The sequence below is a fragment of the Vitis riparia genome, chromosome 14 (assembly GCF_004353265.1).
Source record: "Vitis riparia cultivar Riparia Gloire de Montpellier isolate 1030 chromosome 14, EGFV_Vit.rip_1.0, whole genome shotgun sequence".
NCBI classification, from domain to species: domain Eukaryota; kingdom Viridiplantae; phylum Streptophyta; class Magnoliopsida; order Vitales; family Vitaceae; genus Vitis; species Vitis riparia.
In genome coordinates, this window is record NC_048444.1 from 2,049,092 (window position 1) to 2,071,935 (window position 22,844).

At 36.2% G+C, this 22,844-nt stretch overlaps 2 protein-coding genes across 4 annotated transcripts; both read left to right on the forward strand.

The window, feature by feature from the left end:
• The first annotated feature begins 1,524 nt into the window (after positions 1-1,524).
• LOC117931163 (protein CREG1) lies at positions 1,525-8,574 on the forward strand. Its single transcript, XM_034852065.1, has 6 exons — positions 1,525-2,205; positions 4,951-4,986; positions 6,092-6,293; positions 7,482-7,560; positions 7,693-7,810; positions 8,300-8,574. Exons 1-6 carry the CDS (start codon positions 2,036-2,038, stop codon positions 8,322-8,324), a joined length of 630 nt encoding a protein of 209 aa, XP_034707956.1. The 5' UTR covers positions 1,525-2,035; the 3' UTR covers positions 8,325-8,574.
• Positions 8,575-9,718: 1,144 nt separating this feature from the next.
• Positions 9,719-21,844, forward strand: LOC117930316 (CRM-domain containing factor CFM2, chloroplastic). Of its 3 annotated transcripts, none has more exons than XM_034850906.1 (13): positions 9,719-10,439; positions 12,692-13,220; positions 13,299-13,429; positions 17,155-17,469; positions 17,554-17,710; positions 17,839-18,131; positions 18,229-18,293; positions 18,374-18,434; positions 19,250-19,495; positions 19,582-19,801; positions 20,355-20,485; positions 20,581-20,839; positions 20,960-21,844. In XM_034850906.1, exons 1-12 carry the CDS (start codon positions 9,762-9,764, stop codon positions 20,815-20,817), a joined length of 3,063 nt encoding a protein of 1,020 aa, XP_034706797.1. In that variant the 5' UTR covers positions 9,719-9,761; the 3' UTR covers positions 20,818-20,839; positions 20,960-21,844. The 3 variants fall into 3 exon arrangements, with proteins under 3 accessions (XP_034706797.1, XP_034706799.1, XP_034706798.1); XM_034850908.1 differs by having other exon boundaries at positions 20,965-21,844; XM_034850907.1 differs by having other exon boundaries at positions 18,229-18,288; positions 18,369-18,434.
• The last annotated feature ends 1,000 nt before the right edge of the window (positions 21,845-22,844 follow it).

Genomic DNA, 22,844 nt, shown 5'->3' on the forward strand with positions numbered 1-22,844 from the left:
ATAAATTGTTTATTTACTCTTCCATGCATATGTAATGTTCTTATCATAGTTCATGAGTTAATTAGTTAATATTTAACAAAGTTTCGTACATTTCTATTTGTGGATTGACTCAAACACCATTTAGCTAAATTTCGAGTCCAAAAACTATCATGTTTTTAAAACTATTACATATACTAAATGAGTTGGTCCTTCTAAATGTTCGAAATGTCTTTCCATTGATTCATTCTTTTATTTATACATATTAAATGAGTCACATGTATGTCACAAACTTAACCCTATGTGATATGAGATAATCACATTCACCATACAATGTAAGCGTGATGAATTTATCCATTTTTGATAGTCTAACCATACTAAATAAGTCATCTCTTATAAATATTAAAAACTTTTCTTCACTTTTGATTCATTAATTTTCCTATTTATGCATTTTTAAAAGAAACTGATGCAGTGGTAATCAAACTATAAATAATTTAAATTAAGGTTTGAGTATAATACCAACAGTGATAATTATATTGTTCATAGTGTATATTTTAAGTCTACTAAGTTTCGAAGTCATTTATACATATCAAAGTCATTTTTAAAATATGATAAGTTATCATTATAAGTGTGGGACCTCGCGTCTACCTAGACATACATCCATTTCTCATCCAAATATCAAACAAACAAAGAGCTATCCGAGCAGCATCCATATTCATTGTATAAGTAATAAATGTTTGGAACAGTTACAACAAAATGCAATCATGAACATAAACACTTGATTTTAAGCCCATAAATCATTATTCGTAGAGTCAATTACTAGCATTTAAAGTATTAAAGATACACATAAAATGTTACGACTCTGTCATAATAAAAGACCATCAGACATCAAATTCAAATATAAAATAAGCTCCCTAAACAAAACTGTTATTGGTCTCTTTTAGATATTAACTTAAGTTTCGAAGGGATGCATTCGGAAAAAAACCATCTGGACACACCTTGTTGCAAGTAAGTTTGTCGTTCACTCAAAGGAAGCTAAACAAAAAAATATTATTGATCCGTGCATCGATAATAAGTATTTGAAATTCCTTCATCGCATATATTATAAAGAATCATGCATACTACATAAAATCTTAAATGGTCAATTTTTTTCCTTACACCATCATCTTTCCATTATTCTCCTTTATCAGATCCATCTTGTTTTGGTAGCCTCACAATTACATGGCCCATTTGATTTGATGTGCTTGGATTGTTCTTGTGTTCATTCCTCTTAACATGCCCTAAATTAGTTTTAATATCTTTCTCGAGAGGATCGATTTTGATCTTATTTTGCAACTGAAATACACCCATCAGTATTGTTGGAGTGCCCCCTAATAGGAATCCTACCAATTTTTAAGATTTTAATTGATAAAAATTATGAGACCCAAAAAAAAAAAAAAAAAAGAAACAAAACGATCTCTTCCATTTATAAAGGAAAAATCCTTGGCTAGTTTTCTAAACCTCTTCAATCCAATCCCCATATGGTATAGGCCTATAACTGACTTTCACTAGCGTAACCCAACAGCCGATCAACACACGTGTTTGGCGCTCCGTCGAGTCTCTACGCTCTATTGCTAGCGCTCTACGCAATCTTAATGTGACTCTTTGGGGCATTTCTTCAGTAAGTTGGAGGGTCCACGCGATCTCCACGATATAAAGCCGCATTCAAGGCTTCAATCTACAACAGATGGATAAAGGAGTCATGCCCATCTCGCAGGCCCCATAATTTAAGTGTCTCTATCCCTTCACCCAGTTCCTTTATATAGTTAGTATCCACTCCCAAACCTTCTTTATCTACTGCAATTCCTTGCACAAGGTGCTGCAACAAACACATCCTTCAGGCCTGTAACTTTGGTAACAGCGAGTGTTTTTTTAGGGAACCCATAACTTTTTCTTTCCTTTTTTTTGATCGGTAACAAGGGTAGAAATCCTAAAGAGTTTGTGTATAAATACCCAGCTTTGTGTTCTGCTTGTTGCCATCTTCTTTCTCTTCTCGTTACTCAGTTCACAGACGAAAAAAATGAAAATCAAGGGCGATTTTCGCTGCCATCTATTTGCTTTGGTCTTGATTTTTGTGGGGTTTCAAGTTTCTGTACATGGACGATTGCTATCGGTGTCGAAACCAGACCCTGATGATGCTGCCGCCACTGCTCGATGGCTGGTCTCCCAGAATAATTGGGGGGTCTTAAAGTATACTTTCTTCCTCTAGCTTTTGCGTTGTTCATCTTTGGTTGCTCTCATGCTGTTTTTCTTTGGGTTAATAGATTGCCTTTGATTTCTTTCTTTTGGGGATTGATCATTGTAAATCCCAATTGATCATATCTGCTTGAAGTTTCATTTGACATGGTTTACAATAAATAAAAAAAAATAGATAATTGGGGCCAAGTGGAAAACGTGCAACGTATTTTTGCAAGTATTTCGGAGATTAAAAGGATGTCTGTAGCTTGAAGCGGTGACCAAGTATTGGTTCAGTGCTTTAGGGTGGTTTAATTGGTTTGTTGCAGTAGCTTTTTAGGTTTTGGAGTTTTTGTTGACATGTGTCTCATATTTGTATGCTCAGCGCCTATGAGCTTCAAAGTTTTAATTTCTTTTATTTTCCAGTATTTTCATGATGCCCAAACATAAATTTTGTTTAACTTGCAGCCAAAAAGGCAAGAAATTGCTCAAAAATTTCCATTAGAAAATCAAAACTAAATTCACTAAAATCCAATTGAACAATCATCACTCCTTGTGCCACAATTTAAGAACATATTCTCAATCTTTTCCCCTAAAATCCTTGCCTATCAATGAAGGAAGGCCAAAGAAGAAAAATTATTAGATTTTTTATGTCCAGAACTAATAGTACTTGTCTTTCTTCTTGGGCTTGTGATCATTTCAGACTTTTTTCTGCTGCAAGCCATATTCCCTCAATGAAAAAAGCCCCAAGAGAAAAATAAAAAAACCGTTAATGTTAAAGCTAATATTCTTCTTCTATCTTCTTGAGGTTGTGATAAGTTTTTTTGATGTCCTAGCTGTCAATAGCCTAGTGTTGGCAAGCTCCTTTATGTTGAGAGTGTTTCTGATTATGCTTATTACTGTTATTCCTTCACCAATGGCTGAGATGGCTTATTTTGTGTAAACACAAGTATTTTTTAGGGTTTTAGTGGGAGAAGATAGTTTGAATTGGATATGATTGGAGGGATTTATATTGTTTATGTTAATCTTTTATTGTTGTTGAACTCTTGGTACAGATATCAGGCTTTGGGTTTCGTCTTTGTTTGTTGGTTCTTATATAGATCAAAGAACCCATTACAGTGTTTTCTTTGATTCATTTCACTTTGGCTGGTGATGTGTCTGTGCATGTCGTTTTGTGCATTTGATTGTTGATCCAAATACTCATGATTAGACTTTTTGCTTGAAAGTTTGGATCACGATCTCAACTATGAAAAGGAATTAATAAAGGGGAAAATTAGAAATTTATGGCTTCTTGTTGCAGAAATTACACCAATGAACTTATTGATCCAAAGGGAAGAACTATTCTTTTACTAATTGGAATGATATTATTGAAATGATATTTCGTTTATTGCTTGCACCTACCATACAAGGAGGAGGAGAGATTCTCAATAACTGATATCTAAAAAGCAAGGAAGCCAGCCTATTACCTTGCTAATGTCATGATTAGACCTTTTGCTTGAAGGTTGAGATCAACTATAGAAATGAATTATTGAAGGGGAAAAACAGGAAATGTGGCTCCTTATTGCAGAAATTACTGCAATTGCTTGACAAGTGGGAAGGGCATGAGCTAGTCATCTAATTGTTAATTTTAGAATTTTAATACTTTGTTGAGGGATGCTCTTTTTATTTTGGTGTTTTTCCTTTTTTTTTTTTTTTGAAGGTGCTTTAGGCGCCCATTGTATACTCCTTGTATACTTTGAAGCGCTTTTCTGGCACTTTTTTAATACACTCTTTATTTACTCATAAAAAAAAAAAAAAAAAATTATTGTTGTACGTCTTATTTAACTTGCTCATCAAAGTGTTACTTTTAGTTTTGGGGTTGCTCATTGAAGATTGGATATTCCATTTTTCTCTTGTAAGTTCTACACTTGTTTGGCTTGGCTATAGTTTTCTTTTAGTATCATTGTTTAATGAATTTTGAACTCTTATTTCCAAGGAGATTAGATGGTTGTGTGGGAGAGGAAGAGTACCAGTGACATAATTGAGTGACCTGATCATGATGGATATTAGTTCAATGCTGTTGAGCTAATGGGCCTTGCTGGCATTATGATCCCTTGGCTGAAAATTTTCATGACATTAATTTAGCTTGCCCAGTTTGGTCACTAATACCATTTTGTTAATCAGTTTAGCCCTCAGTTTAATACGATTCACGATGCAAAAGTTCAGGAAAATAGTATAACCTATTCTCATCCAAGATCTGGAAATGGCTGTCTCTGAAAGAAATAAAAAATAATGTTAACTAACTGCTGATTCTTCTGGAAGTCAAACACAATGGAAGAGGAGTAATTTGGGTGACCTAACCCTCCACATATCTCTGCTCAGAACAAATGAAGTAAAAGAAAGGTCAAACCTTTTTGTGCTTAGAAATTTACAACACACTAGTGCTTTCTGATCCATAAAAGAAAGAGAGAATAAAAAATAGACAGCAATGGCTATGGAACAAATACATACATAAATTAAGCAGAAGACCATCCATGATCAATTATAAAGTTCACTACATTCTTGTTACCTGATATATTATATCATATGTTCTATAACGATTCTGCGTATAGAGCTTGATTCATATAGTGCAGTTTTCTACTTTGTCCTTTTTTCCCTCACTAAAACATGCAACCTTGTGCGAAGTCTTGTTACTTTTTTATAAAATGTATCTGTGTTATGAAGTATGAAGCTTAAATCTAGTCAAAGTTGGAGCTGATGCTACCGTTTTATTTATTGCAGTACCATCTCAAGCGACTTGGGAGGAGCACCCTTTGGGTAAGCTCTTACTTTTCTCATTTAGATGATTGTTTCCCCCAGTTTTAAAATATATATTGGAAATCCTTGTAATATGGTATGGGAAATTTTCTTTGGATGTACTGTATGCAAGTTATGAGAATGCTATAACACTCTTTTATGTGGATATATGGATACACCATCAATTTATCTAGACAGACGTTAAGCTTATAAGTTTTTGGGTAGATGTTGTATGAAAATGAAAAAAAGAAACCAGTTGGAAAAATCAAGCTGATAATTTTATCTCCAAATTTAATTTTTATTTTGATTTAGATAGCACTTAGATACACAGACTGTGGGAGCTTTCCATCTCTAAGATGGAGGAAAGTTCTCCAAGGCCCACCCTTGAGGCTAAAATTCCCTGAGGTTCATACCTCATGGTATGAGGAACACGAGTCATGCCTGAGTCTTGATGCATGTATGAGACTTGAATCCCCCTATGCATGAGCCCAAACATTTAGAATTCTCATCAGATACTTGAAATTTATTCCTCCTCTGGAAATTGTGACACTTTGTAAATGGTGAAACAGAGTTCATGTTCCCAAGTGGCTGTAACCAGGAAGAATCAATTTTCTGTTTTTCTAAATTTGTTGCTTTTAAGGTTTTTCCAACTTTTGTTTTACACTTTTATATTTTAAGAATAACTGTCGGACCTTTATTAGTAATGATTGAGTAACTGATATTTGAATGGGTTTAGATCCTCTAATTTATTATTTCGCCTGTACTAGTCTGGATCTGATTTTTTACAATTCTGATTTGGGATATCTATGGCTTTGTTGATGGAGTTTTCTCCTGTACTGTCGCATTCTTTAGTTGTTATTTGTCCACATACATACATATACTTTACCTTATTTGTCTATTATTATTAGATCATTCTTAAAAAATAAAAGTATCCATGACACTTGCTGTATGCCTTGCATCACTATATGCCTCTGCCTCTGCCTCTGCCTCTGCCTCTGCCTCTGCCTCTGCCTTTTCTTTTCATCATTAGTTATGACAATTTATTTTGGCTGTGACATCTTATTATAGTTCTTCATATTGTCCTATATTATTTGCCACTCAACATTATTATCTGAATACCATGCAGAAATGTAGTCTCCTTTAGTGATGGGCTACCTGATGAAGGTCATGGCATCCCCTACTTCTATTTGACAACTCTTGATCCAACCGCAAGAAATGCATTGTCTGATCAGAGGTCTTCATTGACAATCAGTGAGTACCCTATTGGAACTTGCGGCAAGAAAGACCCTGAGAATCCCAGTTGTGCAAAAATTACACTTACAGGAAAGGTATGTTGGAGAATCAAGTGTATCAACCTGTTATTTATGCATGGCCACATTATTTTTGGATTCATTAACTTGCCAACCTGGTTTCCCAGCTCCAGTTCTATAATTTCTTCCCTGTACCAGTTTCTGCATTCCCAATACTACCTTTGGATTGCTATTTGCCTTTCACATCATCTTCATGCTGACCAGTAGTTATTTGCATTTTATATATTCATGCTTACTAGTAGGCTAGTGGCTGTTTGGTTTTTATATTCAGACAGATTAGTCTAGATTGATGCCTGGAAAAGTGATTTCAATAACACAAGGTCGCTGATATCTTCTTATGGTTGCATTATATGATAAAGTCTATTGAAGTGCCTGAGAGGTTTAGTTAATTTTACTAATCTAATTGAAGATTTAGAAGAAATAGCTTTGTATTATGTATATCTGTTCTTAAAATTGCTCAGTGGTGTGCACTTTCCAATAACTTAACATTTGATTGTGTTAAATGAGGTTCTCATGAGATTGATTTGACAACAGCTGTGGCATCTAGCTGACTTCAATAGTTGGCATTTGCTTTGTTGCATGTTATTATATTAATAAAAAAACATTTTCTAAAAATTAACTGGCCAGACCCCTACATATGTTTGTGCCAATCTTAGCATATCTGACAGGCATGCTCCATTAGATGTTCTTAACCAACTTTTAGATGTAGTTAACTAGACATAAGAGGAAAAAATGATTGAAAACAACTCATGAAGATATGCTTCAATTCCCCTTTGAAGCAGGTCCCAGGGGAGAGGGTGCTACCTGTTGCATCCTGGACCAGAATAACCTGCACCATATGTTGCCACAAAAACAGTACCTTCTCCTTTTTCTATCTTTGGGGCCACCCTCCCTGAAAATTATGTGAGTTCAGCTAATTATGCATGCAATTCCTGTGGGGATTTTAAAATCATGTTGGACACAAACAAGATTGTTTTCTGATGAATTTCCTTAAATTTGATTAAGGGTATATTTGCCAGTAAATATATTGAAAGAAACGCCATAGAGATCCACAATATTTTTAGGCTGTACCGATTTTTGTTTGTAGCAAATTAGAGATGTATCCTGAAATAGTTGGAATGAATGAGGAATGACCTGCTAAACTTTTGAGCCAGTGTATGCTCTTGGTCTGACTTAGATTGAACTTTTGCCTCTGGTGTATTTCAGTTGAAGTTAGTTGACGAAAAATCCAAGGAAGCAGATTTTGCTCAAAATGCCCTGTTTTCAAAGCATCCAGAGATGAAGGGTAATTACGGTTCTTTCTTCTCAAACTTGACATGATTGCCGATTAATAACTGTATCACCTGTTTTCATTTCCAGACATTTATTAACTAGCTGTAATAACAATGCCCTTTTGTACTTTTTGGATTGTGAACAGGCTGGCCTAAGGGTCACAACTTCCAGTTCTTCACATTGGACATTGAAGATATATTCTTGATCGACTGGTTTGGTGGTCCTAAACCCCTTACAGTGGACCAGTACCTGCACCCCAAAACGTGAGTATATGTAACAAAACTATGCCAAAAAATAAATGTAATTTGAAAACTAGCAATTCTCGAAGGAATGAATAAAGTGGAATCTGTTTTACTAAGGCTATGTTTAGTTCCCGGAAAGTACAAAGGAAAGAAAAAAAATGCTAAGGAAAATGATTTTCTTATGTTTGGTTGTCCTATAAAAAATATCAAAAAAAATCAAATATAATTAAAACTAATTAAAAACTTATGTATTTTTAAATTATTTAATCTTTATATTGATGAGTTAAAATAAATAAAATGAGTTTGAAGTAACAAAAAAAATAATTTATCAACTTTTAATTTATTTTTTTATTTTCCTTCACTTTTTCTTTCCTTCTACTTTTCTTTCGTATTTTCTTTCCCTCGCATTTTCCCTCAAATTTTTCGGGAACCAAACATAGCCTAAGTGTTCACTCCCAATTTTCTGATCAATTTTCCTTCTTCCCAATCATGGGTCTCTGCCCTCTACAGGTACAAATTGGCCTTCACTCTCTGAATCCCATCACATCTCCATTCTTCCCAAGTCAATCTGGTGTGGATGTGAATATCTTATGTATGATAATAAACTCCTCTGAAATCAAATATTTCGCAACTGTGAATATTCCATTATTTCTGTTTCTTGTGACATTTTAGTCTCCTGCTACTCACTCCATACAGTGTTAACCATCAGGAATGGAACTGTTTATTATTGTTCTCCCTACTCTTGGACACTTAAATAAAAATGATACAATTTTTATTTTATTCTATATTTTTTATTACCTTCCATTTTTTATTATTTAAAACTAGGTGATACCCCTTAGGGTAGCCTAGTTGGTCATGCAAACACGAGGAAGTATAGTCCCAGGAAGTAGCATATGGTCCTGAGTTTGAATCTTATTATTAATAATACTATAAGTTTATCTTATGGTTGTTGTGAGGTGATCAGCACCTTGACGTTTGGGTCCTCATGGAGAGAGTCTTACGGGTTTGGTCATGAAAGGTTCTCCCTTTATAAAAAGGGCAAAAAAATGTATTTAAAACTAGGTAATGACAAATCTTCATTACTTTGCACAATCTATTTTGAAAATGTATTGTTCAAAGCAATATCTCAAGACAAATGAGACGAGGAAAAATCAAATGATAAATGTATAGCTATTTAAAACAAATAAGGGCTCTGCCTCGACAAGAAAACCCTTGACAATGGCACAATGTAACAACAAATTTTTGGATTATCAAACCCAAATCACAAGCCCCTTTAAGAGTGATTTTGAGAAGATTAGGAATCAGTTTAGTATGATTTTAGAAAGTACTTTTAACCTAAAAAATATTTTTGAAAAAACATAAAGTATTAGATAAAATTTAAGAAATATATTTAAAATTTTGAAAAAACAATAAGTCACTTCCAACACCCTCCTTCAAAAATTACTTCACAGTAAAAAAAAAACAAAAAGAAAAAAGAAAGGGAAAAGTGAAATATGATTCACTAATATAAAAATATATGAAAAAAATATCTCAATTTTTTAAATTAGTAATATCTTCCTCTATTTAAAAATAATTTGGAATACATGCATTCATCAAATCATTTTTAAAAATGCTTATTTTATTTGTCATATTATTCAAATTAATTAACAATTAGACTCTCTAAATGTTTTTTTTTATAGATATTTTATTGTTTTTTATCTCTAAAAACAAACACATGATTATTATTTTAGTTTTTTTGATGACTTATTAAAAAGTGTATTTAGTTAAAAAAAATTTTAAATAGATAAAGATAATATTAATTTAAAATATTTGGGATTATTTTTTTCATATATATTTATATTAGTGGATTAAATCTTATTTTCCAAAAAAGAAAAAAAAAATTAGATATTGTAGAATGAATGACAAAAGATTTTTGGAGCGTAAAGAAAAGCAGTGGGAGCTGGGACTCATCCTGTTCTACTCACCCAACCCAATGCTGCTCACCCTATGCCGTCACCACTCCCCATTTCCTTCCCCAACCCCAACGTTCGCTTCTTCTCCACCCTCCATTTCCCCCTCAACCTTCAAGACCGTAAACCCTAAGCCTTCCAAATTCATCCTGCGAGCCTCCAACCCCGACGCCCAAACTCTTCCCAAGACCGCCATCCAACGAATTGCCGAGAAGCTTCGTAGCCTCGGCTACGTCGACGGCGACGAATCTCGAAAAGTTCTAAGTTCCGATAAACCCGCCAATGGCTCCGCCGGAGAAATTTTCGTCCCATTGCCCAACCAATTGCCGAAGCACCGGGTCGGGCACACTATTGATCAGAGCTGGAGCCTGCCGGAGAATCCGGTGCCGGAGCCGGGGACCGGAGGTGTGATTACGCGGTTTCATGAGTTGAGGAAAGAGGTGAAGAGGGAGAAGAAATTGGTGAGGAAGGAGGATGAGAGAGCGCCGACGTTGGCAGAGCTGACTCTGCCGGAGGAGGAGCTGAGGAGGCTGAAGGGAATTGGGATTCAGATTAGGAAGAAGTTGAAGGTTGGGAAGGCGGGGATTACAGAGGGGATTGTGAATGGGATTCATGAGCGGTGGAGGAGGGCGGAGGTTGTGAAGATTCGGTGCGAGGATATATGTAAATTAAACATGAAGAGGACTCACGATATACTGGAGGTTTAATCATTTCCTCGTGAATTATAGTTCTTCATTTCTCTGTGCATTTGAAATTTAATACTATGATTTTTCAAAATAATTGTGATGTGTTGTTAACTTGGTTTGGAATTATTGATTTACGATTGATATAAGATGATTTACTGGATTAGCATGTGGAATTTTGACTTGTTGGAATGAGTTTTATGAACAATACAAACCATAGCAACCACTTTGATATCATGAAACAATGCCTTAATCTTGTTCGAGCAGTGAAATTAAAATAAGTAAGACATTGCAGCAAATGGGGATGTGTGCTTTTGATGCTAGGGCTCTAGTAAAAGGACTTCCTGACAAGAGAATTTTTTTAAGAACTGATCAAGGGAAAAATTATAGTAATGAAAGGGCTATGCACCAAGGTGCACAGGTCTACAAGGGAAAACAAAAAACAGCCAAAATGAGGGAAAATACAAAAAACTGCTCCCTTCCTCAATTAGACCCCACCCAATCTATAAACTTGAATAAAGATAAAGTTCCTTCTGCAATGTGCATCCTAATCTATGACAACAAATTAATCACAAATCACGCGCCTTTAAAGATGACATGCTTTCTATCCAAAGGCTAAAAGGATCTTTCATTTACTTTCTTTGGTCAGAGACTAAATTGTTTATAAAAGATGGTCCTTTGATGTTAATTGGTTTCATTGATTGTTTGGGCTCTCACTAAGGGTGGGGTTGTTTTTTGTACCTCCTTTTTTGGCAGCTTCTTTTTTGTTTGAGCTATGTAGGGGTGGGTGTATTCATCTTGTGTACCTTGGGCTGTTTTTTTGGCACTTATTTTTAATATATACACTCTTCTTTATTTATAGAAAAAGAAAACAAATTAATCACAAACGAACTCTTCAAAGAATGAATCGATTGTTTTGTATTTTCAAGTGTTCTTCGGTTTCTCTTTTACCATAAAGTCCAAAAAATACACAACAGGACAGCTCTTCAAACCTTCTTCCACTTTCTTCCCACAAAGAAGCCAAGCCACCTTAACAGGGCCTCCTTAACCGAGAAAGGAAGAACCCAAGCGACTCCAAATGTAAAAAGCAAGTGGCATACCTCCCTAGCTTTAGGGAAGTGAAGAAGGATATCATCAATAGAATCCACTTTGCTTTTATAAAGGTAACGTTTGTTTGCCAAGGACCAACCTTTCCTCTAAAGTTGCTTTAAAGTCAAAACCTTCCCTTAGCAAGCTTCCCTAGCGAAAAAACTTACTTTAGTTGGGGCCCATGAATTCCAAATAAGACCTTTAGAAAGAAGCATTGAACACCCAATTTCAATGTAGAATACAAAGATTTTACCGAGAAAGCACCATTCCTTGAGCCCATCCACACCAACCTATCCTTATTTCCCCTCTTCACAAACATCCTGTGCAATCTAGAGAAAAGAGACTCCATGATGCCCCTCCTTCCTCTTTTCTCGGCATATTGACTAATTCACTATGTGTAGATTTTTATCCATTGTGCCCCCTCTCCATAGGAAATCCCTTTGAATCATCTTGACAATAGAATTTGAAAACTGTTAGGGAGAAAGAGCTGTTTTCAAAATTATGGAAGTTTGCTTTGACAAGGGTTATCCTCACAACAGCACACTCTCCAATAGAGTAATTAAAAAATATCGATCCTTCCCAACACTGAGATAGTCTCAGTCTCAGCTCAAGACTTGAATTTCATGTTTTACCAACATGTACCCCAGGCCTTTCTGTAGGATTGCAAATCAAATATTTTTTGGAAAGGAATGGATGTTTATTCCCATGGAGATGGAACAGAGCTATGCCTAGAGCACTATGTTTACTAGGAATCATTGTTCTGTTCCAGGAGTGATAAACATGAACTAAAGTTCAATCCAGAAAATAATAATTAACAATACAATTATCAAGATCCAATTTACAGTGATAGGCAAGTTCCTATAAATGTTATATGCTTTCATTGATGTTTAAGGAGACTGCTCCTGTAGACACGAGGATCAGGTAGGCTTGTAATTTGTTAGGACAGGAAATATATAAATTTTTAATGCCTACTCGGATAGCAGTTGGGATCCCTTTTGGGATGGTTTATACAAGGAAGTTCTCAGCATGTATTTCCTGATCTTGTTTTCTGTAATTTGCTTGACATGAATGCTATTAGCCACTGAGGTCACTCCACCAGAATATCAAGTTTTGACACGTAATTTGCTATTATGTTCCCGAGTACATATCTTTAAGTTGTGTCTTTGTCTTGACATTCTCAGAGGAAAACTGGAGGTCTGGTTATTTGGAGGTCTGGAAGTTATATAATCCTGTATAGAGGGGCCAACTATAAGTACCCCTACTTTTTGTCTGATAACAATTTACCAAATGACTCGTCTCATGATGCATCATCGGATTCTCAAATGAACAATGAAGAACATGATGGAAAAGAAGTCTGCTCATCTGGCAAGGGTGATGTAAAATCTGCTGGACCAATGCCAGCCAACAAAATAGCCCCATTATCCTTGATACAAGGTGTTGGTTATCCTACTAGGGTACGATTTCAATTGCCGGGGGAGGCACAACTCGAAGAAGAAGCTGATCGTTTGTTAGATGGACTTGGCCCACGTTTTACTGATTGGTGGGGATATGATCCTCTACCAATTGATGCTGATCTTCTACCAGCTGTTGTTCCAGGTTACAGGAGACCCTTCCGCCTTCTCCCTTATGGGTTGAAGCCTAAATTAACAAATGATGAAATGACTGTATTAAGGAGACTAGGCCGGCCTTTACCTTGCCATTTTGCACTAGGTGAGTTTGATTTCCAATTTTACAACTGCTATTGTCATGTTTAGTATTTTATTTTATATGGTTTTGTTTTATTAATAGGAAGAAATAGAAAACTTCAAGGATTGGCTGCTTCTATGATCAAACTCTGGGAAAAATGTGAGATAGCAAAGATTGCAGTTAAGAGAGGAGTACAGAACACTAATAGTGAGATGATGGCTGAAGAATTAAAGGTTAGTGATGATGTGGTTTCATTCTTATACTCTTATGTCATTATGAGTTTCTTGCACTTTGAAATTTGGTTTCACTAGTCATGAGATCTTCTGAAGTGTTATTGTTATTATTTATTTTGGCACTTGCTTAAAACTTATAAACTTTTTATGTGAATAAACGGGCAGAGTGGCAGTTCTATATTTGGAAATTGTAAGAATGTAGGATGGTGAGTGATGTTAACCACATATTTTTTGCCACTTGTTTCATTATCACTTTATAAGCAATGGGTTATTCAAGAGACATTTCTACATTAAAAGAATGCAAATTGGGCCTTTTAAGTAAAAATTTTAGGTAGTACTCCCCATGATTCCAATTCAAAGTGTGACCCTATCTACTAAAATGGTGACCAAAAATGAAATAATACCATACTTGCTTTTAAAGTCACTTTACTTTTTTATGAATATCGAGGATTCAGTGGAGTGGGTTGACACAAAGAGTGGTATTTTTTTTGTTAGGTCCTTCTACACCTTGTTGGCTAGTCGGAGAGTGGATTCTTTCCCTCACAGTATAGTCTGGAACTCCTGGGCCCCTATTAGAGTTAGCTTTTTTGCTTGGGAGACAACTTAAGCCAAGATTTTGACTCTAGATTAGCTCAAAAAGAGGAGGTGGAAGATACCTAATAGATGCTACATGTGCAAAGAGGAAGAAGAAACGAGTGTTCATATTCTTCTTCATTGCTCGAAAGCTTGTATTTTGTGGCAGCTTATTTTTGCTTTATTTGGTGTACAATGGGTGATGCACTCTTTGGTGAAAGGTTTTCTCTTGAGTTGGGGAGGTTTTCCTGTTGGTAGAAAAAGGAAAAAGGCTTGGAAGGTTGCTCTATTATGTCTTTTTTGGTCTATTTGGAGGGAAAGAAATAGGAGAGTCTTTGAGAAATGTGAATGTTCAAACCATTCTTTAAAAAGCTCTTTTTTGTATCTATTTTGGGATTGGGTAAGATCATTCTTAAAATCTGCCTATTTCCAAGGTTCTCAATGTTAGTGAATGGTACTCTCTCAGGGTTTTTTCAATGCTCTAGGGGTTTAAGACAAGGGGATCTGTTATCCCTGTACTTGTTTGTTCTAGCTACGGAGGCGCTCAGTTGCATTCTTGAAAGGGCAAGAGAGAGTGGCTTCTTGTATGCCTTCAAAGTATCAGGGGGAAATGCGGAGGAGGGCTTGGAGATTTCCCATTTTTTATTCGTAGATGATACTTTGGTTTTTTGTGAGGTCACGTCTTCCCAAATGACTTATCTGAGTTGGTTACTCATGTGGTTTGAAGCCATTTTGGGTTTGAAAATCAATTTAGATAAAAGTGAGCTTATTCTGATTGGGAGGGTGTTGAATGTAATGGACTTGGTTGCTATTTTTGGTTATAAAGTGGGTGCACTCCCAACTACTTATTTGGGGCTTTCTCTAGGAGCTACCCGTAACTGGGTAGTGGTTTGGGACAGGGTTGAAGAAAGGTTCAAAAAGAGATTAGCAATGTGGAAAAGGTAATATATTTCTAAAAGGGGAAGACTAACACTGATCAAGAGCACGCTAGCTAGCCTGCCAATTTATTTTGTCTTTTTTTCAGATGCCAAGGAGGATTCGCTTAAGGTTGGAGAAGATTCAAAGGGACTTTTTGTGAGAAGGTGGGGCTATAGAGAAAAGGCCTCATTTAGTGAAATGGGATATTGTTTGTTTAAACAAAAGAAAAGGAAGGCCTTGGAGATAGACATCTTAACTCTCTTAATAAGGCTCTCCTTTGCAAATGGATTTGGCATTTTGCTAAGGAAAGGGATGTTTTTTGGAGAGAAATTATTTGTGGTAAATTTGGGGAATTGGAAGGGGTTGGTGCTCTAAGGAAGTGAGGGGCAGCTATGGTGTTGGTCTATGGAAGGCTATAAGGCTTTTGTGGGAGTTAGTCTCTTTCAGAACTCTCTTTGTAGTGGGCAATGGGAGAAGGGTCAAGTTTTGGAGAGACAGATGGTGCGGGGATGAGCCTTTATGTGTGTCATTTCCCTCCTTGTTCGCTTTAGCTAGGTCAAAAGAGGCTTGGGTGGCGGATTTGTGGGTACACTCTTCTATAGGAGGTGAATGGAACCCAAGCTTCTCTAGACCTCTCAATGATTGGGAGTTGAAATGATGGAATGCTTCTTGTTAGGGATTCAAGACAAGGTGGTGGTTGATGAGAGGGAGGATGACGTGTTTTGGGTGGTTAGAAAGAGTGGTTCCTTTTCTGTTAAGTCCCTCATTTCTATCCTTGAGAAAGTAAGGGTAAGCCCTTTCCCTTCTAGTATTGTGTGGAATGCTTGGGTCCTTCCTAAGGTTTGTTTTTTTGCTTGGGAGGCAACATGGGGGAAAGTTTTGATTTTAGACCAATTACAAAGGAGAGGGTGGTCTTTAGCCAATAGATGCTCCCTTTGTTATGCTCATGAGGAGTCAGTTGACCATATTCTCTTGCATTGTGGGAAAGCAAGGTTGTTGTGGGAGCTCTTGTTTTCTTTGTTTAGGGTGTGTTGGGTGATTCAAGCTTCCGTTAGGGAGACCCTTTTAGGGTGGTAAGGCTTGTTCATTGGAAGAAAGAGAAAGAAAGTGTGGAAGACAGCGCCTTTGTGCCTCTTTTGGACAATTTGAAAGGAGAGAAATAGAAGATCTTTTGAGAATATGGAGCTTTCTATTCAAAGGTTGAAGTTCTTGTTTTTGTGCAGTTTATTTTCTTGGACAAACATGTTTATAGAATATACTTCTATGTCCTTAGTTGATTTTATTGATTGGTTGGGGACGGATTGAGGAAGGGAGTATTTTTGTTTTCCCTTTCCTTTTTGGTGCTTTTAGGTGGCCGTTGTGTACACCGTGTGTACTTTGGTGCGCCCCCTTTTGGCGTTTTTATACAATTTGCACTTATCAAAAAAAAAAAAAAAAAATCAGATTGGGAAAGCTCAAATCAAACGATCAAAAGCTCCTTTTTGTATATCTTTTGGGATTGGGTTAGAATGTACATAGGAGATAGTGTTACTTCGTTGATAGATTTTGTGGATTGGTTAGGCTCTTTGTAAGGTGTGGTTGTTTTTTGTGTGTTCTCGCCCCTATTGGTTTTTGTATATGTATACATCATGTATACCTTTGTCAAAAAAAAAAAAAAAAAGTTATCTTTGCCAAATTGATGAAGAATTCATAAACCACATCCTTGTTCATTGTGTAAAGACAGATTTTATGAGAGCTGCTTTTTGCTCTTTTTTGGGTGTCTTGAGTGCTTCCCTTGTCAATTAAAGAGACACTTCTAAGCTGGCATGGTTTGTTTGTGGGCAAAAAGCATAAGAAGGCTTGGAGTGTGGGCCCCTTATGCATCTTTTGGACACTTTGGAAGACAAGGAACATAATCACCTTTGATGGTGACAGGTTTTCGCTCCAAAGGCTAAAAAACTCTTTTGTTTGTTTTTTGTGGTCAGAGACTAAGATGTTTATAAATGATGGTCCTTCGACTCTAGTTAGTTTCTTTAATTGGTTGGGCTCTTGTTGTTGTCGCAGCCCTTCCTATTTTGTAGCTCCGTTTCTTGGTTGAACCTCTTGGTAGTCGCTGTATGTGTCCTGTATGCCTTAGGTCACTCTTTTGACACCTCTTTTTAATATATATTTTTCTTTATCCATAAAAAAGAAAAAAGAAAAATAAAAGAACTATTATCTTATTCTGAACATCAATTGAGAACATGTTTTTGCAGAATCTGACTGGTGGAACCTTGCTTTCTCGGGATAGAGAATTTATTGTTTTTTATAGAGGAAAAGATTTCCTGCCACCTGCAGTTTCATCTGCAATAGAAGCGCGGAGGAAGTATGGCATACATAGGGGGAAACAGAAGATAGATCATCATAGATTAGCAATAAATGCAGAGGAGAGTGAACTTGGAACTTCTGAGCATGCTTCTGACAAAGATTGTGATGGAACAGATGATCAGAAAACAAATTCCCTCTCCAAACGAAGAATGCTTAGGTCTGCTGAAGCGGTTGTTGAAAGAACTAGCATTAAGTTGTCCATGGTATGTTTTCAGTATGATCCATAGCATGCCATCTTCTTGTTCTACTCTTATTTCTTTTACACATGAGATATGTTTGCACAACAGGCATTAGAGAAGAAAGAAAGGGCAGAGAAACTTCTAGCAGAACTGGAGGAGGCGCAGATCCCCCAACAGCCTGAAATAGACAAAGAGGGTATCACTGAAGAAGAAAGATATATGCTGAGAAAGGTTGGCTTGAGAATGAAGCCTTTCCTTCTATTGGGTGAGAGCTTTGCCATGCACCCAAAACCACTACTTCACAAATTAGTCCTTCCTCAGGAACAACTTACAGGGCATTCTTTCAACCTATAGATCTTTGGTCTGACAAGGATTTTCTCTTCCCATGTTCAGGTAGACGGGGAATTTTTGATGGAACAGTTGAAAACATGCATCTTCATTGGAAATATAGGGAACTTGTTAAGATAATATCTAATGGGAGGAGCATTGAAGATATTCATGGAGTAGCACGCACGTTGGAGGCAGAAAGTGGTGGAATACTAGTGGCCGTGGAGAGAGTGAGCAAAGGTTATGCAATCATTATGTATCGTGGAAAGAATTATAAAAGACCTGCTTCTTTGAGGCCTCAGACACTCCTAAATAAAAGAGAAGCAATGAAGCGCTCTTTGGAGGCACAACGCCGAGAAGTAAACTATTGATTTTATTTTTTTATTTATTCACTTTTTGACCCAGAATGATATTTTGTCGACATTTAATTCTTTTTGTCCTGCCTAAATGATGCAGTCCTTGAAACTTCATGTTCTGAGGCTTACGAGAAACATAGATGAATTAAAACATCAATTGGTGAGGTATCTCATTCTTGTTATCCCTATGCCTCTTTACCAACTAAATGTATACAATTTATTTAATAGTAAATTTTGCAGTTCAGCTGGAACAAAGACAAGGAGACAAACAGTAAGCAGTCGGTTGATAAATCAAGACTTCATTTGGTTAGTTATCTCATTTTTCTGTTAACTTGTAATTGGGAGGTAAGTTATGGAGTTTGCTAGAAATTACTTATTTAAAAAACAGAAGAAGAAAGATATCAAAAAAAAAAAGCAAGACAGAACAAAACTGGATTTGTGTAGAAGGAGCTTCCATTCCAATGAGAAAGTCAAATACATGGAAGTGGATTTACAAGCTCAGGGTGGTTCATTCATCTGACCATAAACTGGAATCTTTCTTTTTGCCAATTCATTTTGAAATGGATTTTAGGGTCGAACTTCTTCTTCCCTTTTCTTTTTTCCCTTTTTTTTTGGGGTGGTTGCTCACATCAGTGGTGTGTTGACTGTTTCACTTAATTTATATCTTCTACCAAACATTTTTTAAAAGCAAAATGTGAGTCATACCATGCAACTTTAGGGGATATATCGTTGGGTGTGTGTTATTAGGCCAGGCAGCAGTGGGGGTGGGGTGGGGGGTGGTTGTCTAGGCAGATGCTCCCCATCTTGCTGGGGTGAGTGGGGTGGTGGTAGTGTTGGTAGGTGGCTGGTGTGGGGGATTTATTTGGGTGGTACTGGGTGTGGTTTGTATTGGGATGTCCTACTTCTACATTCTAGGGAGATGCAGTTGCATTACTCCTTGGTTTGACGCTGGTATAAAAAAAAAACACATTCAAATTGTTGCAATTATATAGGCATCTTCTACTTATGCATATGCAGTAAAATATACATTTATGGTCATGCTTTTTTTTCCCTGTTGTAGCTTACTACGCCTTGCTTCACATTCTGACATCTGCATCTGGTTGTTGGCATGATAACTGAAGGCTAGAGGAAGATATGGAGCTGATGTAATTTTAATTCACTCGAGTGATGGCATGGATAGTTCAAGGGACTCTTTACAAACCAGTCATAATGACAAGCGGATAGATTTTCCTTCAATGTATGATAGTGATACTGATGAAGCTAACCCAGGGCCTTCTTCCGAATCAGTACTTAAAGAAATTGAAACAAATGTTCTCACAGATATGAATGAAGAAGGGGAATGTACAACTTGTTCTGATGATCTTGTGGTAATATTTAATATCATTTTTACAAATATTTCATATTCTTACTCCTCTTGCAATTTTTAATCTGTAATATTTTAATTTGATCTCAGTCACAAGGTCAGACAAGCTGTTATGCCATTGTTAATCATGAGGAAACAATGGAGTCATCAGTTAAATCATCCAAGAATGAATTCAAACCACCTGTTCAGAGACCAGTGGATACCAGGTCCAATGAGATGCCCTTCAGAGCTGCACCTCTTTCCAATAGAGAGAGGCTTCTACTGCGAAAGCAGGCTCTCAGGATGAAGAAACGCCCTGTGATTGCTGTTGGTAATTTTTACTCCTTTAGCAACCGATCATTCTAGTTCTTAGTCTTGCACACTCAGTTTGGTGAGAATTTTACTCTTGCATGAATTCACAATGCCATGTTACCTTGCTTCCTCAGCTTTCTGTGTGTGCGCGCACACTTGTGTATGTGTGTGTGCACACACATGTGTATGTGTGTGTTATGTAACCACTTGAGGTCTTATACAGAATTACCTTTGTTTACTTCCTGCCTCAAGCTCATTTCCAAGTTTGGTTGATCAGGGTGACTAAGAAAAAGTAACGAGTATTGGGGTTCTTATTTATTTATTTTTCTGTGTTGTTTGGATTTTTCTGTGCTAAATTAAATGTAAGCTTTCTAGATTTTGTTGAACTCCAGATGACTAACATTGAACAAAACTATATTTGCCCATCATGTCAAGCATAAGATAAGATTTCAAACCATCCTCATGCCTGAAATCCATTCTTCCAACAACCAAATGGAGTCTGAATGCTACATTGTTGGAGCTTAATAGGTTTTTTTTTGTGTTTTTTCTTTTTCTCTTATCACACACATCAGGGAGGAGCAACATTGTTACTGGTGTTGCAAAAACAATCAAGGCACACTTTCAGAAGCATCCTCTTGCTATAGTGAATGTCAAAGGCAGAGCCAAAGGGACTTCAGTACAGGAGGTTGTCTTTAAGCTGGAGGTTTGAACATGGGAACTCCTTTTTCCTTTACTGAGCTTACATTTAGCTTAAACAAACTGTCTGACATCCTGTTTTATGATTTGTTATCTTTATAGCAAGCAACTGGTGCGGTTCTAGTCTCTCAGGAACCCAGCAAAGTCATACTTTATAGAGGTTGGGGTGCACGAGAGGAAAATGGCCGCAGTTATAGGATGAATAGAAGTGACGCTAGGAAAACATCAGCTGGACGAGAGGGTGGGCCTAGGCCAACTGTTTCTCCCGAGCTAAGGGCAGCAATCAGACTTGAATGTGGGTTGAAGAGTAACCAAGATAAAGGGGCAGATCCAAACTGAAAGTTAACATTGTTTTCAAAAGGTAATGCTGCTGCTATTGTGGATGCCAATGTTCTGATTTCAACTTTAGACTTTTGAGTACATCATGATAGATGGTGTTTTCTAATCATTAATATTTTTCTTCATTTCTTTACCTAAATAGTGCAGAGGAAAATTCCACTCAGATGGTAGAATTGTTCAAAAATACCAAAGCATTAATTTTTAGAGGCTGCACATGGCATACATCCAGACACCAGTTAAGATTGACTATCATTTTTAGAAGCCGGACTTTATCTTGACACGCACTCCCCGCATGCTATCCACTTATAGTACCATCAATCAAGGAACAAAATGGTGTGTTAGCATCTTCTGAAAGGTCAGTGAGCACGTTTAACTCCTCATAATTGCCTCTCACATGTCTGCTATTTTCAGATCAGTTGTACAGACACTGTTGTTGGTTCACTTTCAAGTTTTAGAAACATCAACTGTAAATTTCAATGCTTTCCAATAAAAACGACTTAAAGTTGTATCTGGGTTCATCAGTTTTGGGTAGATTTTGCTGGCTCAATATACAGTAGAATGGGGCCTTCGACTCCAATACCGACATTGACAACCCAATAATTGTATGAAAGACTAATAGGAAAGTGGGGTAGCATTCAACAGAACAAAGCCATTCGAACAAGCCTCTGGAGCCCATTCAATGAGCTGGATTCACTGCCTGGAATTGAGACTTCTGGGTGCATAACTGGGCGTTTTCATTCTCCTTGCGTGGACTGATGCCTATCCTAGCCGGTCATGGTTTTCTTGGCGCTGGCAATGCTATCTGGAGTTGAAACTTTAGAGCCCATGGCGCTGGCAATATTGAAAATTTAGTGTCTGAAATCCAACTACCCTTATTTAGCATGAATTAGATGACGTTCCATGCCGAAATAGGTGCATGTGAATCTCAATGGCATGTGGGTTGGGCAACATTTTGGGTGACCCACAAAATTGTCATAGAAATTGTTTTCTGAATATAAGAATTCAGTGTTTGACTCTTTGGCAATGCTGAATTCATCTTTCCCCATATGTGCTTGTTCCAAAAAGTCCCGCTAATGAAAGTAATTTGGTAGGCTTTCCTCGGAAAATTTGAACGTGAGAGTAATTTCCTTTGGTGGGTCCACGATTTTCATTTGAATTGCTTTCCTTGCTTTGTCAAACTGAAACTTCCAAGTCTCAAATCATTCTGACATGACAACACAAATACAAAAATGTTGTCGTTGATTTTGTAAAATGATTTGTCTAAGCATGCTGGCAGCCCCAACTGATTGAATTTGATCTATGTATGAACACAAAGAGAACTCAAGTTTGACCTGTGGGCAACACCGGCCATTTTAAAATATTTTTCATTTTATTTATTGTTTGTTTGAAAAACTATTCTCCAAAATTATTTTTAAAAACGTTTTCTCAAGTAAAAGTTTTTAAAATAGTTTTTTAAAATAAATTTTGTATGTAATTTTTTATTTTCATTTATTCTTTATATTTATCTTATTATTTTTTATAACAAATGAAAATAACTCAAATGTATTTTAAAAAATACCTTATTTTCTATTTTTTTTTAAGACAAAAATTATTTACTATTATTCTTTTTTAATTATTAAACATATTTTTCTATTTTTTCTCAAAAACAATAATTTATTTTTAATTTGTTTTTCATGCTTTTTGTTTTCTTATTTTTAAAATCAAAATTTTCTATATAAAAAATAAAACTCTTACATAAAAACATATAAATTAATCCTGTATCATTAAAAATCACTTAAAAAAATTTAGACAATTATTAAAATCATTACTTTCTTAATATAGAAGTTTAAAAATTCTTAATATCTTATATACCCATTAATATTTTTTTTTATAAAATTTAAATCAAGTAATTTGCAATTTCATACTATTTTTACGATAAAATCAAATAATTTAATTTTTTAAATTGCCTTTTTTCTTTCTTTAATGATTTTTCACGAGTCAAAGAGATTCGGAGAGATGGTAAAGGTACTTCTGAGGTGCCCAGACAG